The 18,388-nt window shown below is 31.6% G+C and overlaps 1 protein-coding gene across 8 annotated transcripts in view; it reads left to right on the plus strand.

The window, feature by feature from the left end:
* Positions 1-18,388, plus strand: part of LOC124361932 (arginine-glutamic acid dipeptide repeats protein-like) — an 84,313-nt gene that overhangs the window by 25,539 nt on the left and 40,386 nt on the right. For 7 of the 8 annotated variants that reach the window (XR_006922405.1, XR_006922406.1, XM_046816006.1 and 4 more), the window contains 6 exons: positions 1,637-1,717; positions 4,146-4,308; positions 5,610-5,651; positions 6,882-6,977; positions 7,164-7,360; positions 13,301-13,465. Coding sequence is in view for 6 of the 8 variants with exons in the window: in XM_046816006.1 (XP_046671962.1) it covers positions 1,637-1,717; positions 4,146-4,308; positions 5,610-5,651; positions 6,882-6,977; positions 7,164-7,360; positions 13,301-13,465 (744 nt within the window). In the remaining 2 variants the exon portion in view is untranslated. The remainder of the gene's footprint in view (positions 1-1,636; positions 1,718-4,145; positions 4,309-5,609; positions 5,652-6,881; positions 6,978-7,163; positions 7,361-13,300; positions 13,466-18,388) is intronic. The other variant, XM_046816005.1, reaches the window with a different exon arrangement.

Consider the following 18,388-nt stretch of genomic DNA (forward strand, 5'->3'; position numbering starts at 1 on the left):
CAAAATTCTGTACTCTAAATTTGAGAGAATAGGGGGTGACAAGATAGCAAGAGTGTAATAAAACAGAACTTGTTTTACTGGCATGATGTATTTCATCACTGTATATTATTATTTTATACTATTTCCTTCCACAGTATACCCTTCAGTAACCATTATGACTGACAAACAAAATTAGACGAGTGTTATTCTAAACATGGTCGTAATGCATGTACAGGATTTTATAATTATACTGTGGAAAACATTCTTTAATTTACAAGGTGCTGAAAGTATTAAATTGGAGTAAAATGTAAAATTAGAGCATACATTTTTTATTTTATTCACTATCTGTAATAGACATAGGCACAAGTCACTAGAAAACTTTAAATGTAAGCAATTTTTTAATACAAAGTACTCAATAGGTCATTTAATTTTCTTTATTTAAAAAAATTGGCTCACTTGTGACAGACACATCATGTGTTAGATGGTATTATCTTTAATTCTTATTCAGTTTCTTAATCGTATATATAAATGATCTGGACAATATCCCATATTCAAACATGTTATGTGGTCACAATTTCAACAGTGGTTACTGAAATTCCAGTTTTACTATAAATCATTAATACGTTCACTGCGTTTTTGGAGTTTTCGGAATATTATTTCGGTGCACGAGTAATTGATTACTCTTGTAAAGAGAATATATGTGTGCAGTATGAGTGACCCATTAATCTTGTAATAAACTGTGCACGTGGAATATCTCAGCAGCTGACGATCGTGGAGCACCCTCGATTATTTTGGGGGAATTCTTACAACTTTATATTGCCAACATGGCAAGTTCTCAATAGGAGAGCTGTCACCATGAGACAAGTTACTGATTCTTCCTTTCACACACAAATGTAGAGAACTAGTGGTTAAATGTTCCTGGCAGGGGAAAGTTGAACTCGACGAGAAAACAGTTACTCTTTGCAAACTTAAATAATAACGCACTACAACTGTGCAGCGTGGTTACCCGTTACTTGTTACAAGATACATGTGTTTTCAATCTTTAAGAACAATTTGCTTTTTGAAAATTCAACTTTTAATTCAATTAAACATGTAAATTTATTAATTACTTTGTATATTAATTAAATGCACCGCTAGAAACTGGTTACTTGTGGCATACTTAAGGTGTTAAACATAAAAAATCATGTCACCTTATATTGTCTCATCAAAAATTGTTAAGCTACACTCAAATTTAAGAGCTATTTATATTTCTCACTGGCTATCTCGCCAAGAGATAAAGAATTTTTATAAAACAATGGTTTTTAAATCTTAAATTGATGTGCAGGATTAAATATTTGTAAGATAATTATTTCCTTAAAAAGTAATTAACTTTTCCATTGATTTCTAGTAGTTTTATATTAATAAGTTTGATGTACATGGTACAGTAAGTCTTTGAATATGTTTAATTATGAATTATGAATGTATTTCCTTTCAGATAGAAACTGCACAAATACAATATTTAGAAGAAGAAACTGATCACTTTTACAATTACTGCAATCAGTGTAAAAATGCTGTTTCATTATATGTACTGAAAACTAGCCTAATTATTCAAAAGATTAATCTAAATAAGCACATTACGGTTGATGTGAGGGTATAATTATAATTTTATTTATTTCAGAAACGTTTTGTAAAAGGTCTCCGACAATTTGGAAAGAACTTCTTCCGTATTCGGAAGGATCTTTTACCCCATAAGGATACTGTAAGTTTCATTGTTAGCTTTCAGTGTTGTTTAGATAAGAAATATGTAATACTCTTATTTTTATTATATATTTTATATAACATTTTAATTTTAATTGCATTGTTTCTGCTATATTATGTCAGTTCTGATTTTTTTCCATTCATCTGAGAAAAATATTGTATACTACATTTTACCGTGAATAATTTTATATCACATTAGATGTTTATTAACATTTATTGTTAAAATAATTTTACCTTTACTTTTACCAATCGGAGTGTCTAATCTCTGTGGATGTGGAGCTTGTCAAAGTGTCCATAGTTGTAGGTTACAGGGGTTTTTGGAAAATTGAGAAGGAACTTGTTTCTAGTTAGCTCTGTTTGAAGACTACACATCTAGGTTGTAAAATTGTATTCTATTAAGAATTCTTTTAATTATTTTTACATTTTAAGTGTTTGTTCTTTTTTTAATTTCGAAGAGAGCTTGGCAATACCTGGTGCATTTTTATACCTATGTATTCAGATATCTTTTAAAAGATAGATAATCTGTAATATTGTGTTAATATTGATGAAGTTCTATTATTATAATTGTGTTTCTCTATCTTCAACCTGTTAAAGTCTATTGATTATCACATACAAGATAGAATAGAATAATCTATTTGTATTTTCTTTGAGAAAAACAATGGTACTATATTACATTAGTACAGTTTACAAAAATTTTAATCTCATAAATGGTAAAACTCATCCAAAGTGTAGACTGGTTGGACCATAAGTGACTTTGTTAAGTTGTGCTACAGAGTCTTGCCAGTCAGTATCCGTAGATGGTCTGAGAGGTTATAGAGTCTGCTGCCGATATAATCAGGTTTCTTGTCACAAACTGTCATTTGGTGTCGTGGAGTCACAAAGTGGGATGCATCTCTCGTTTAATATCCATGAATTTTGTTATTTCTTTGTGGATATTTTTGTCAGTATATCAAATTACTTCTCTTATGTACAAGTTAGCAACTATCATGATCCTTAATTCTTTGAAGGCATTAAAGTGCAGTTCCATTCGCTGCAGGTTGGCAAGGATCCTTATTACCTGTTTTTGTAAAATCAAAACTTCATATATTTTATCCTAAATGTGCCTCATCATACAATCAGACCATATATGGTATGGGCCTTACAAAATCTGAAGTATGTTATTAGCTGTTTTGTAGTCAGCAATTGTTTTTATTGTTTTCAGCACTAAAAGTCCAGTCGAAATCTGTTTGCATAATTGGTCAGTGTAAAGTCCATATCCCTAGTCCCAGGAGCTTCATTTAAGAATATTTGTTTTGTTTTTGCCATATTTGTGACTAAGTAATTTTCTATACAAGATTGGAAAGCTTTGTGCAGACTTAAGTGGGTCCTAACCTCCAATCCTTAAATGGTCTTGTCACTTAAAAGGGCAGTATCCTCAGCATACATTAAGCATGAACACAAGTTGTCAAGTTGAAGGGGAAAGTCATTTGTAAATAAAATGAACAGATGCATTCCAAACATTTTTATCATTTTAAATTATTTATCAGCTTTATTTATGGGGGCTGTTCTAAATTATGCTATGAGCTTAGGATTTTTGCTCTTTGGTTTTGTTAATTCACACTAGGTGATGGCCAGGGACTTCCCCAAAAATACCCTAGGAGATTAGGGAACTGTCTGTCACCTCAAAAATCGGAAGAAGTGAATTGGAAAAGCTTTTCCAGAGCCTTCAATTTAAATAGGGATTGTAGACTGCTTTAGAATGATGCACACGCTGAGTATTTGATAACAGCAAAAGCAAAATATAGAAAAACAGGACATAACCCTGGACAGCTTGATGGTTGTGCCTAAAGTATTTTACTCAACTCAGAGAGAGAATGGTAGTAATACTAAAAAAGGATGCAACTTGATTTGGCATAGATTAAGATGTAACACACTGTAGACAATACCTGATAGAGAGATTAAGGAACCCACTTCTTTATTTCTGTTTCTATATTTTGTTTCTTTTTCTTAGCTCCAACTTCAGTAATTAACACAAATCTATTGCTATGAATTTGTTGAAGCTCATTAATACCAATTTACATGATAAAACTGAGTTACTTGAGATGAAATGGTTTTATAATCTTAGCTTATTACTTGAATTAAGTAAATTGATCTCTGGTGTTGTAAGTAAAATTTGCTCTTGTGTTATTCATTATTTTATAATGGATTATACATCCCACTCCTTAAGTTCGTTGTAATTCTGCCCTTTGTTCTTAAAGTAGCTTTTTACTTTGTCCTTTTGTTTGCCCAAACCATTGTCTCGCCATTTTAATTTCAAGCATTCACCATTACTTTGTTTTCTTATGGTATTAGTTTCTCTATTGATTAGTTCCAGCAACTGACATAGGACTATATTGTTGACTTTTCAGGACTAATGAAATCAATAAATAACATGACAACCCTCTGTTCAGTCTGAGTTAGTGGAGTTCTACTACCTGTGGAAGAAGACACCAGGAGCCAACAACAACCGGCCACACCGACGTCGCCGGCAGGGCTCGCTGCGGCGCATACGTAATACGCGCCAGACTCGCGGTGGTACTCCGCACAACAACAGTCCGTCGGCTGACCCCTCTGGTAATGATTTTATATGTTCCAATATACCGATTTGCCATGAATTCCATTTAAACGTCATTGATGTTTAATACCAATTAAAATTGACTGTTGCTCGTTCTATTTATTCACTTTAAGTACTTTAATGTAAGGTCCCGATTTAGTCTTAGGTTTCTGGTTTTCAATAATGTGTTATTAAAGGGTTCAGAACATGGTCTACTGGAGTAAAACCATAGTGTTTGTTAGTTGTTTACGGTGAACTAAAGATTAATCAAGAGATAATTTTTAGTTCAAATTTTTTTAGTTAAGTAGTTGTCATACATGTTTCAGTACTAAAATCTTTTTGCAAAAAGAACATTTTAAGAAAGAATATTCACTGAATTATTCTTATTGAAAATATATGCTATTGGCAGTATTAAAAATTGTAATTATAACAGAAATGTAGCACAGTTAAAATATAATGTGTGCATAATTAGAAGAGAAGTGATTTATAATTCAATAATTAAACAGCAGAGATTTAATCAGAGTGTCCATAAGCATTAAAAATTCGGAAAATTGAAAATTGTTCTAAATTTCCAAGACCTCTAGAAAACATTTTGAAATTGCTTGATCATATTTTCAGTCATCTGTTCTACATCTAGAATCTAAATTGGCTTGTTGAGCCTAAATACAGATGCCATGCTCAATGTGCTATCATCTTACTTGTGTTTTGCATTAATAGGTTCCAAGTGTTCATTTGTGGCCTATAGTTGAGTCTCCTATTCATTAATAATGAATTTGTACTTATACCAGTCATTTTCAATATCATTAGTCCACCATGTTTTTAAAGGGAAATCAAAATTTATACTTGAAGACTCCGTTTTTGTTTGATTTAGTTTGCAACAGTCACAAAGAGGTTACAATTTATAGTGCCGTTTGAACATTAATTATTTTAATCACAACTCATTGTAAAATTGGCATTCAAATACTAAAGAAAAATAAATTCCCACTTTTTTCCTTTTACTTTTAGATCAAATTTAGTTTAGCTATAAACAATTATAAATAACACTCATGAGTGTTTTAGGATCTTTATGTTGTTCAAATTAAATGTTATTGTAATAAGTTCAGTTGTGTTACTCCTAATGTTTTATGTTTACCTGTATAGTGCTTTAATTTATTTTGGTATTACATTTCTTTCCTATTAAATTACATAGACAATACACAAATATTTATTGTACAATACGTTTTCTGTTATCACAATGTAATAAAAACTTTTACAAAAACTATTAACAATGTTTTTTTCTTGGTTTTATGTATAGTGGTAATGTTTTCAAATTTACTTTCAGCTGTTGGAGGTTCAAGGCCTTCGCCAAATCCAAAGGAGCAAGGTACACAACAAGTTTTTTTAATATTTTAATTATATTAAAAAGTTTTGAATGGCTTATCCACGTTTACTAGTGGGTAGTCTCTAATTAAATTTATTTTAAATCAAACTATTTTATTTTTTAATTGAAAGTGACATTAAAAAGTAAAGATACATTTTTGAATGGAATTCTAGAATGCCTGCCAGCATGAAATGGTATGGTGACTTCACACTATGACTCATATTAGGACTTGCGCCTCAAAAATTTACAGCTCCTCAACAAATAGTATGTTGAGGTTTTGAGCTTATTCATTTGATTGGTCCATTGAGCACTTATCATGAAAAGCAGTCCGAAAACTTTAACCACAAACAATCCATAATGAGTACTTAAGAGTTTTAAGTATTTTTATTATCCGTACTATGCTTTCTTATGATATTAATCATCCACCAAAATTAAACAAAAAGTATTTCTACTATATATTTATTTACAATGCCAGGAAAATCTGATTCAAGGTGTAATACAATATATTATTATTTTTTTTGTCTCATGCGTAGCTGAGCTTTTGAAAATACACAAGTTATAGACTGATATTTTACGTTGTTTTTAGCTTGTGCAGATGTTTTAAAATGTGAATTACATAAAATTAGTGAAGTATTATTTGATTTAAGATGAAAATTAGTATAGTTTCTTTTCTGTTCGAGTTGAGTCGAAATATTGGAACGCAACGGAAATTATATTCAAAATTAATACCAAGTGCAAAGGAAATGATGCCAATCATCTTGTGATATATCACAAATTATGAAAAAAAAATTGCCACATTCTAGTTATTTATAAAAATATATGTTAAGGTTAAAAGGACATGGGATATATAGGATAAGGCAAGGCAGAAACCAAAATTAATCGTTTTTGTTTCTGGCTACATTTATAAATTTAATATGGCTGCCTGGATCTTAATACAGTCAGAGTTAAAGGTATGGATACACTCTGTTTAGTTTTTTATGGACAAAGATGGAGGGATGGAACTCAGGACACCTTTCTAGGAAATACATGTGAACTTTTTAGTCACTGTTACAACTTTGCCAATTTCTTCAAAATAGGATTTTGGGGTTGCAGCTCAGAATTTTTAAATGTAAGACCCATTAAGTCAAACACCTTGTTTTAAAGGTCTTAATAAGAGAAGAAAAGTGGAAATACAATATTGTTTTTGTAATATAGTAAATAGTATTGACCAAAATTATGCTTATTTTGTTATAGGAGAAGGTAGTTCAGGCAGTGAGGAGGAGAATTCTGAGGACGATTCGGATTCAAGAGACCAAACCATTAATCGCTGCCAGCATTGTTTCTCGACTAGTAAGTACTGTAGATTAGTGAATTAAAAGTTATATTGTTGAGTACGCAATTAGTTAGTGTAATGTTTCTGTTTTTAAATTCCACAATTAGCCAGTAGATATAAGTAAAATATTTTAATTGAAAGTATCTTTCCTTTTACCACTAGATGAATCTTTTCCATTGAATATGCTCAATTTGTGTTTCTAGGCTCGAGAGAGCTAGCGCCTTGTGGGCCCAAGGAACGCACACCAGTGTGTGCCGACTGCCGCGCACACTACGCCAAGGCCGGCTGCCTGCCACCGGTCTCGCGCACGGATGCTCCCTACCTGTTCCGACCTGTGCAGACCGAATCGCCCGAAGGTTCTCCCGGCCGAATGAGGACCCGCAACAAGGCCAAGGAAACTGTGAGTTTCTCTCGTCATCTATTAGCTTCAGTCATAAGCCTTCTCTCTTTCAGACCTTTATAGTTCACTCCGCTAATGCATTGAATAATATCCTGCTAAACTAAACTTGACTTAACCCAGCATTAGTCGTATTCGGTGTGGAATATTGTGTATCGGGCATGGTCTCAGAAATCACTTCCAGAAAACACTAATAAGACCTTAATATGACTTATAAATATAAAATTGTGTAATTAACACAGGAACTGGCAGTAATTTTTTCCCAGTTGGCAGGGCCATTTTTGATTGTTTTGTACTCATACTATAAACATTTTTTAGAAAATAAATTTATATAAAACCTACATATGTATGTATAATACATATTTTTTCAGGGGAATATGGAGATAATAATGGTATAAAAATCGTCCATAAATAATTAGATAAAACATTTTAACTATAATTTTTGTCATTTTGTACTTTTTGAAAAGTGGTTGGACTGCACCTTGTAAAGTATGATTTTTTAACAAATATTAGAATCTAAGAATGCCAATTTGTTCTTCATTTTACCTAGTTTCAGAAAAAAATGTAGTGGTATCCAGGTTCTCTTGAAGAAGAATGAAATATATTGTAAAAACCATAAATAGTACATTAAAGGCTAAATTTGTTACTACGGATATAATTGTTAAAAAAATTACAAACAATATCATTCTTACACTAAATGTATCTAAAATATATCAAAATTTTGATAATTATATATCAATTAATTAATTACTGATTTCCAAATTTTTTAATTTTTGAAGAGTGGTGGGACGTACCTAAATTTGTTACTATGGGTAGAATCATTTTCAAAAATTAGCAAAAAATGTAATTTTTACACTAAATGTCTCCAAAATATACCTGGGAATTGTGTGTACTAAAAAATAATAATTGCAAGTGTATGCTCTTGGGTGCATAGGCATACAGTGGTGTTGAGAGCATTAGGTTTCAAGAAATCAAAAGTTCCTTCTTTTGTAACTTTTTATATGGAAATGTTTCATTGGTTATATTATTTTTACAATAAATAAATAGTAATTTTAAACTTTTGCTGAAATATTGGCTTAATTTAGGGTTCCAGAAAGCATAAAGGGAAACTTAGATGTCATTATGAAGGCCTAGGTTGTCTCAGTCCTACAGATCAACAGATTCTCTAATGTAAAAAATTAGCCACATTTTGGAAAATTATTAAAATGAGAGCCTAAAACAAAGTTATAACAAGCTATAAACCAACATAATAAACCATAGCCATGATATGTCATTAATATTGAAGACCTCAAATACTTCACTGCACTGCACAATAGCGTATATTGCCCTAGGCTTACTAATTACAACATATCACATATAAACCATGAAATTACTAACAAAACACAACATATCGATTTAAAAAGCTCCATAATAAACTCTTTTATAAGTAATTAACACTATTTCACGAAATGAATACCTTTTGTGACTAAATCTAAAGACCAAATCAGACGGACACCGGTTTCAAAATGGCTACATAACGATCATTCTGTAAATTTAGTGTTGCTAAAACAGAAAAACAAATTTCACCATTGAAATCAGCAATTAGCAATTCTTTCTGTTTGTAATGGTAGTGGTGGTAGTGTGGACTTACATACTATGTGAACTGTCAAAACGGATGCGTGTCAGATTGACATTATAATATCGGATACCAGTTCCAGGGTTAAAATAGTTTTTAAAGGAATGTTTTTATTTTATTTTTATTTTCTTACTATGTTGACAAACAAACGCACTAATTCCACTTGAACAATTATGATAATAATTGAAGAGCATTAAAACTAATTTATATTAATAATCATATGCTTAGAAATACAATTAAGAACATAAAAAACCCTCTTCACTTTACCAATGATTTATTAATCATTGCTTTAAACAATATAAGTGGAGGGAGGGTTCTGCAGCCCACTCAGAGTTTAAAAAATTTAAACTGAGAACTTAATAGTACAATGAACATTTTTCAGCCTAAGAAATCACAGACTGCGGCAACTAACATGGTATTAATATTGGTTGTGGTACATACAAACCTTTTTACTAACGTAGGTTGTATATTTTATTATCATTAAGGAGTGGAGCTACATCTTAATGTCGCTGTTACAATATTAATTTCTAATAACCTATAAATTCAAAACTTATTTCCCATAGAAATTGATAAAATAATAATATTTAAAGGAGTCGTTCTGTACCGTCTTAGCAATTAATCCATTGAATATAGGGATGTTTGGGTACCACTAATTGTGGTTCAGGATCTTTCAATGAGGATGTATTGATCTATGAGGATATCAGTTTAGGTTAGGCTTGAAGAAGCCAATAAATTTGGACCTAGTTCCCTAAACAATGGAAGTCTAATAAACAAAGACTTACTCTCTGATCTAATAGTATAGATGCCTGAGTTTTAACATAACCTTAAACTAACTGGTAGAGCTAAAATTAGGGGAGTTACATTAAAATTTAGCTTGTTTATCTATGAGTTCAAACCTACTAAGGGAATTATTTATAGACAATATGAAACTAAAGGTTTTACTTTGGTAAGAACCAAAAACCTACTGAGTTTTGTGTTTTTCAAGCACACTGCAACTTTGAACATTCATAACTCATAAACTTGTGATCCTGTTAAGACCAAATTTTTCATACAAGACAGGTACAGGTGTACTGTTTTTGACTATGTAAATTTAGAATTTTATAATGGTGATTGAACGTTGTTATCAAATTACCATTTTAACTTTTACTTTTGAGCGGGCAGTTGAAAAAATTGTGTATTGGTTACATTATGCAACTTTTGAAGTCATCAGTAGTAATTAATAGTTTAAATAGTAATTAAAAATAATTGTTTCACAAGATTTTGATAATTTACCATGGCTGGTGCTTGCTTGTTGGAACATGCCAAATGCCAGATTGGTGAGGGCATTGTTGCCATTATTGTGCACACCAGAAGTTCACACCTTTGGCTGCAAGAGGAAGCTGTAATTTTGCTCACACTTAGTTTTATTTGTATAAATATTTTATACTTTTTGATCTTTGGTCCTTAATATTCCTTAAATATGTATGTTGTGAAGCAGAGATAGTAATCAACTCCATCAAGATAGATTTTCTTCAGCTTTTGAAAAAGTCCTAGTTATACAATTATTGTTTTTGAGAGTATTTTTTAATATGGTTGGAAAATCAGTCATGGTCTGAACTAGTTCGTTTTGCAAATTATTAATCGGAAGGTATATTTAGGTAAAAATTATAAATATTATTCAAAGAGTGAAATCGTCAAGCTTGATAATTTGCCCATCCCATCTTCACACAGTGCTTCTTCTTTAGTTTAGGTTCCCTTGATTTTCCTTGATCTTTCACACAGTATGAAAATGTTGTCTATGATAAGGAACCAACAAGTAGACTGTGTTTCTCATTTCCTTAAAAAGGATTCTCCCAGTTAACCTGTGAAAAAGTTGACAAAATGGTGCCATTCTAGTCTCCAATTTCTAAAAAGTTTGTTTCCTGAAGTTGATTTTCTGTAGAACGAATTTAGCTAGTTTGATTAAAAAAGCTGCAGAAAGTGTGTTGTTCTGTCTCTGGTCCAAGAGTTTTGAGAGAATGGATAAGCCTTGAGAGTGGGGTATTTTGGTATGTACAAGGATATTACATTGATGGTAACTAGGATAGTCTCTCATGGTATTACTGGTCCTCTCAGTTTTTGTTAACATTTATTGACTCAAGAATAAAATAAATAATTTCAAATCCTAATAATAAATATTGAATATCATACAGACATTCTATATTTTCCCCCCAATACTCCTCATATTTTGGCATCCTTACTTTTTACTTAAAAAGGAAACATACAATTATAAAAGAAGAAATGGTGCAGATAAGTTAAAAATAATTAAAATAATTACTTAGGATTAATATAAACTGAAACAAAAGTGGACTGTATTCCATTTTTCAATTTTCAATGTTTTGTTAAAATACATGTATTGTTTTATTTTGTGCGTGTGTTTGTTTGTTTGTTACAGTATTAAGCAATTTTGTTTTTAAAGTGGGAATAAAATAGGAAACCTTTCAAATTATATAAATAACTTCCGTGCCATAGAAAACATTCGAGTTTGTTGACTAAATCATAGCTTACCTGTTCAATATAAACTTTGAAATATTTGTTTACAAAATAAGATTTATAAAATATATTTAGAATTGCTTAATTTAATTTAATGAGTATTGTAGAACAATAACAGTTTTCTGTATTGGGACTGAAGTTGTTTTATGATTGTTTGTGCTTTATCGTTCTACCGAGATTGTTCACACTATTCATCAAATTGCTTTTGTACCATATTGAGTTTTGCTTTTTTTCGTACTGCTAATGTTCTGTCAAATTGCACTCCACTGCGTTTACATCATTTCCGGTGCTTTGATTTATGCAAAGGGAAACTGAGGGGTAAGAGTGGCTTTCCTTGAGAAAATTAACCGTTTATTTTTTATAATCGTCAAGATGTCTTGGATAGTACAGACAACATTTGAACCACTTTTATTCACACTGTATTTATCCGGATTTGTTTTGGTACTATCCGCTTTACAATTCAAACAGTGTAACTTTTTTTTACTGTTCTTGCCTCAGTACAAAGTTGCTTAATTTATTAGTAACAAGTTTTGTTACTACTCTTTGTTTGAGCAAACAACAGCAGGTTCCTTAAAAATTTGAACACATACATTTCTCCAGTATTATCTTTCTAGGTTGTTAACCCTGTATAGGCAAGTGGGAGATCTATTGCCCACTTTTCTAGTACTATTTATTTTTCCATACTTTGACCAATATGTTTTGTATTTAATATTTGTAGAATATATAAGTGCGATTTTATAATATGTATTTATTCTACACCAATATATTAGAACATCTTTGTCTTCTTTTGTTTTTGTTAACTTGTCTCCCTGACTTGTTTAGACACCACTATTTTTTATTGACAAACAACTGTTATCTTCACACTTTGCTGTAGTGTTTGTTTTATAATGTTATATTTCACAGTATAATGTTCATAGTGTAAGTAGTATTAAGTGTTTTATTATGGATAGGAAAAACAGATCACAGCAGTGAGGCAGACTATGAACTATTTTGAACATTTTGTAAAATTTTGATTATAGTTCGCTCAATTCATTTGATTTTTTGTGCAGATTATAATGTAATTACTAATAATAAGGCGTATAGGAATATTGTTTTTTTTTTCCAGGTATAATGTGACAACCACATTAGGAAATATTCACACATACACACGGGTGCGCACACACATATATATTTACATACATACACACAGGTTGTAAAAAGTCCCGCACAGGCTTGATAATTCCGGAATGATTACAGGTAAAGCAATAAAACTTGGTACATCACTACTGCATCTATAGATATCTTTTTTAAGTAACTACCATTTTTTGTCATAAATTATATAATAAAACCTGTAATCGTTTGGGGGTTATCAAGCCAGTGCGGAACTTTTTTACATCCTGTATGTATCTAAGTATATAAATATAGTTAAATGAGTTTTAACAAATATTTTGCAAGATACACTGTTTTAAGCCCAGTCTTTCTCTCGTTATCAAATCAGTAACACCTTCAAATTTGTTAATCCTAAAAGAAAAATAAACTCGTTTCAACCTAACTTGTATTTGATAAGTCTAAATTTGAGAAATAAAATACTCCCAAAAGAAAAATACTAAGGATGTTGTGGTGCTTAAAGTACTTCATAATCAAATTATGGCCAGATTTTGACTTTATAAATTATGGTTCGCTCTAAAATCCTGGAGGAGAATAGTGTTCACTGTAGATTAATTAGTCACCATTGTAAATAACCTAGAATCATGATAAACAAGTAGAACTGCCCAAATTCTTGCGTTTTTGGGAATAAATGTAAGGAAACGAGGTGGCAGTCTAGTGTGTCTGTTTAGCCGACGAAGGGTGGTGGTGGCAGCAGTGGTGGCCGGCCCAAGCGCAGCAGTGGTACCAACACTCCGGACCAGGAACTGGACAAGAGGGGAGGGGGAGGGGGCTGCAAGAGCCCCGGGGCCTCCAGTACTTGCTCCAACTCGCCTGGTGAACGGGCCAAGAAACGGGTACCGACTGTAGCATGGGCTCTAGTAGTGGCATGGCATGGCACTCATATATGTGTTCTCCGTACACGATTGCTATAATTTCATTTTATGTTTAATAAGTATGTTTCTAATTTTGTGCAATGTAGCCTTTAGAAAAATCTAAAACTTTCTTGTTCTAATATGTACTATTGGGATGTTGAATTTAATCAGTTCATAATTGAATAAGTCCTCTTAGAGGAATCCCTATTAAAGCTAATGCTCAGAATTAACTCCCGTGGTTATATCTACAAATTGGGAAGGGCAGGTAACCGTAATAGGCTCCTGTAAACAGTTTATTATGTACTCAATTATTATTCCACATCCCCTATAAGTCTAGCTCAACATAGAGCAGAGAACTTAGTATATTGCTGCTAAATTTAACATACCTGACCAAAAAATATGTGTTAGACAAATGTAAGTTATCTTTCATTTTGGACAAATTAGACATCGTAACTGTTGTAACTTCACTTTAACAAAATTTAGGCAATTAAAATTTGTTTAATTTATGAATGAGTTTTTGATTATGTATGTAAAACTGCTAAAAGAAAGCAGTGTTTAATGTTTTTAAAGATTTTGATCAAATTTATTTATTTCTAAATCGTTATCAGGTGTAACAGTTTTTTAGTGTATTTTATAGTGAATAATATCGCATGTGAAAATTATATTTTCTTATCACAAAATTACAAAATGGTGTAATTGTGTAACTAAAACTAAGCTCTACAGCTGAAAAATGTCTTGACCTTCATGGCATTGAGTACCCATTTAATAATTAGCCTTTTTTTGGCATTATATCCAATATAGGAGCGGAATTAAAAGAATGAAGATTCGTGGGTTACAACCAAAAATCTTCTAAAATTATTACGTTTATTTGGTTAAAATGTAATGAAATTCTCGACTTAAATTTAGTTTTCCTTTAAGTTTTGTGATTCTTTATGTGTGATTATTGACTTAAAATTGTATTAAACACACTTGAGTACAAAACAGTTATTGAATTTAGTTCAGTGTTAGATTTTTCCCTTTTAAAATGTACATTACTAGGAAAGTTTACATTTAATGTATTATAACCAATTTCTATTCTATTTTAGTGTGTCTGCTGATTTAATATCTTGTTCGTATTTGTTGTTGCCTGTCACTCGTGTACTTCAAAATATTTCCTTTAGTATCTTTTTGGGTCTAAATGTGTTTTTTATAATTTTTGTAGAGACATGTTGAGTTTTATGTCCACTTCTTTCTCTATTATATTTGATCCACACATAAAGTTCCTGTAAATAATTTTACAGAGAATATTTTTTTATCATAGTGTTTTATAATTTTTGCAACTTTAGTGAATGCAATTTCAGTCAAATTTGTTATACTATGTCATGTTTGAGAGATTAGTATTGTTTATAAAAACTACGAGGTGCATCTGGAAAATAAGTTCTCCTCTGTACAATCATATGGCCATCACAAAATAACTTTCTCCGTAATACCGCTGCAGTGACGCTATCAACAATTCTACACATGAGTCTTGTTACTGTAGATGTTAATAATGTTTGAAACAACTAATAAAGCCTCATGTGAGATCAGTCTGTTGATTGGTTTCTGAATATAAAGAACTTCAAGGCAGTCGAAATCCATCCTAGATTACAGTGATTAACAGTGAAAGTGCAATGACTAATGTCATGCTCTCGAGCCTTTAGAGAATTTATGATCGTGACAGTTGTCTCACTTGCGTCTGCGAACCACCTGCTTCACAATAGCTCAGAAACCTGACTACACGTATGTGAAGGTCACAGCTATTACACTAGAAACGTCTGTGACTACTCTTTACTTACACTGTGCCACCTGACCCTGTTTGAAAAGAAACCTACCTACACGGAAAGAAAACTATACAATCATCTCCCAGACGACCTGAAGAGATGCAAAGAATTTCAAAACACCACTTAAGACCTGGCTGCTACAGAAATCTTGTTATACTCTAGAAGAATTTTAAATGACTGACTTTTTCATTATTGTACTCAATGTTCATGTAAATACAGAATTTGATTGATTGAGTAATGGAATAGTGCTAAAAAAAATGTAATTAGTTCAATGAAGAACTACAAAATGTTTATTAAGAAACACAAAGTGTCAGGTTCTCTTTTACCAATGATAACTTCATTATGACAGTGGATGAGAAGAGTAAAGGTGACATACGATTCACAATGGCAATGCTTTCAGATGGATTTTCACAAGTTGTAAGAACTGTTTTGAATGAGTTTTTTTAAAGGCTAACAGATGTTCCAAGAATGCTTAAAGGCTAATTGAATAATTCTCAGTAAGTTGGAAAAGTTCACTCATCTGCCAAACTGCTCAGACCTGGTATCCTTTGACTACCACTTGTTCCTGAATATGAAACAAGAACTAAGTGATGGATGCTTCAAATTTTATGACAGCGCTTAAATCAAAGTACAGATATGGGTGTTTTCACTGGCAGGATGTTTCTTTGCGGAACATTTAGGTAAGCTGGTCTGGCAATAAGTACCTGGAAATTAGTGGAAAATAAGTTGATAGTTTATAAATTACATATAAAAGTAGTTTCATATTGAAGTAAAGTAATTTTAAAAATGTTATTTTGTTGTTATTTCATAACAATGCTTACTTTCCAAACTCAATTTGTAATTAATAAATTGGTTGAAAATTATGAAATATGTTTCAATTAACCCATTGCGGATCGTATTGTTTTGGCACGCGGGCACGAATTAATTTACGATCAGCGGCCGCACGAACAGCAATGGTGCGCCACATCGTATCGCTCGTTATTATATACTAGTATTCGTTCAGATGGAACATGGGCCTGCTGGGGTATCCGTGATGTAGGAACGATAACACGCGAGCAAGGTTCCGGGGTGGCAGGGATGATGTCTGAATCATAGTCTAAATAAAGCGGCTCGGATGAAGCGATTACAACATCCGAGCCATTGTCTAGACTAAACCCGCCAACATGTATGTCTGCGTCATTTAGTTCTGTGTCACTAACCTCAAAAGTATTATAATAACAACTGAGGAAAACACCCAATCAGAAGCACTAAAAAGCAGAGAGTAAACTAAACGAATGATTTTTCAACTTCGACATACAACTGCGATCTGTAGGATATTTATAAAACTTTTGAAAACTCTAAACGTAGACCGTTGTTAAACACTCTTAGTTGACAAGTGAAGACGATCGCCCGATCTATCAGACATTAAAATAACTATTTGGAGGGAAACTAAAAGCAGACTGCTTTTGCGACCTGAGCTCGTCATCATGCCGTTAGGCCCGGCCGCTGCGTGACGAGCCCAGTTCGTTCAGTGATCCGCAATGGGTTAAAAGTGATTTTTTATATTATCAATTCTTTTTATTTTATAATATATATTTTAAGTTTGTGTGTGTGTGTGTATATATAGAAATTGTATTCTGTTCTTTCTAGTTTTTATTTGGAATTATCGTACTTTAGAAAACACAGAAGCAGTAAAATAGTAATTATTGCTTGACATCTTGTAAATTGAATTGAATTGAAACATCTTTATTCATATAATATACAGTGGTATACATTGAATGGCGTCATTATGTTAAATGCAATGCTTCTAAATAACCGAGTATGTAGCAGATGGTATCGGCATGTATATTCCCTTAAATTAACATGTTTTAGTTCTTTAAATTTATATTGAAACATTCCTGCTTCAGAATTGAGAATGGCTGCTGTAGGCTAATTTTGTGTATAGTGATATCTTTCCCTAAAATAAAAATTCTTCTGAGAGTCGAGCAACCAAGTAGTTATTTCAGGATCATTTGTAGAATTGATCTGTTTTGTTTTGTCTTGAATAAGTTATCAGAAACAAATTATCAGTCAATATTAATGCTTTATTTAGTATTATAACTATTGCTATATATTTAAGCAGTATATATAAATAAGTTCAAGTGTGAAACATATTAGTACTAAGTGTATTAAAGGTAAAAGGTATCTAATTAATTAAAACTAGCTAAAACATGTGAACGTGTGAGTGCTCCTCAGACAGTTCAAAGCCCTTTGCTTAAGAAAAAAATATTGTCATAACCATACTGAAAAGTGGAAATCTTGTAAAACAATTTTATTTGAGGCTCATATCAAAATAGAGTTGGGTTTTTATGAAAAATGTTATTTTCAAATTTAGATGCAGATACAAGAATAGCATTGTCAATATTAGGAATGTTTGACCCATTTGTTGATTATGCAACTTGGAACGAATACAAACCGTCTTGAATCTTTATGAACAGTAGCTTGAAGTATGATTATTGAAATTATTTAGTTCTGAATGTATTTATTATTTTGGGACACAGTTTTTTATAAATGTTATTTGGTATGTTAAATTTTCTGTCAATTAAAAAAGTGTAATATTTTCTATATTTGTTGTTTACTATTTGTGATTTAAATGTAAGATATACTTAAAAATTACTATAAGATTTTATTAAGTTGTTCTTGTATATTGTAACTCTAGTTTGAGCCGGCTTGGTTGCTTTCGCAAATTAACAACCATATGTGGTAGAGCAACAAGTATGTGTAAGCTATAAGTTCAAACTTTTAATTCAGTTTTTTCACAGCAAAAATTTGGACTTGATTTGGAACAATAGGTCTCACCATTTCCTGTACGATGTGGAGTAACAAATTTATTTCATACGTTTGGAATGCTATGTTAGTATTCCCTTTAAAAAATCTTTTAAAAATTCACTGGCATTAGAATAAAAATTACCAATTAACTTTTACTTTAATTTAAATCAGTAAAGAATTTGGAATAGAAAACACTTTTTACTTTAATACTGTCAAATTTCACTCACAATTGTTTAATGTTTTTTTCAGCGCACAGCTTTTCTTTTACTAGAGTGTTTGTCTAGATTTGTGCTATCTTCATTTCCTGTACATACTGTAT

The sequence above is a fragment of the Homalodisca vitripennis genome, chromosome 5 (assembly GCF_021130785.1).
Source record: "Homalodisca vitripennis isolate AUS2020 chromosome 5, UT_GWSS_2.1, whole genome shotgun sequence".
NCBI lineage: Eukaryota > Metazoa > Arthropoda > Insecta > Hemiptera > Cicadellidae > Homalodisca > Homalodisca vitripennis.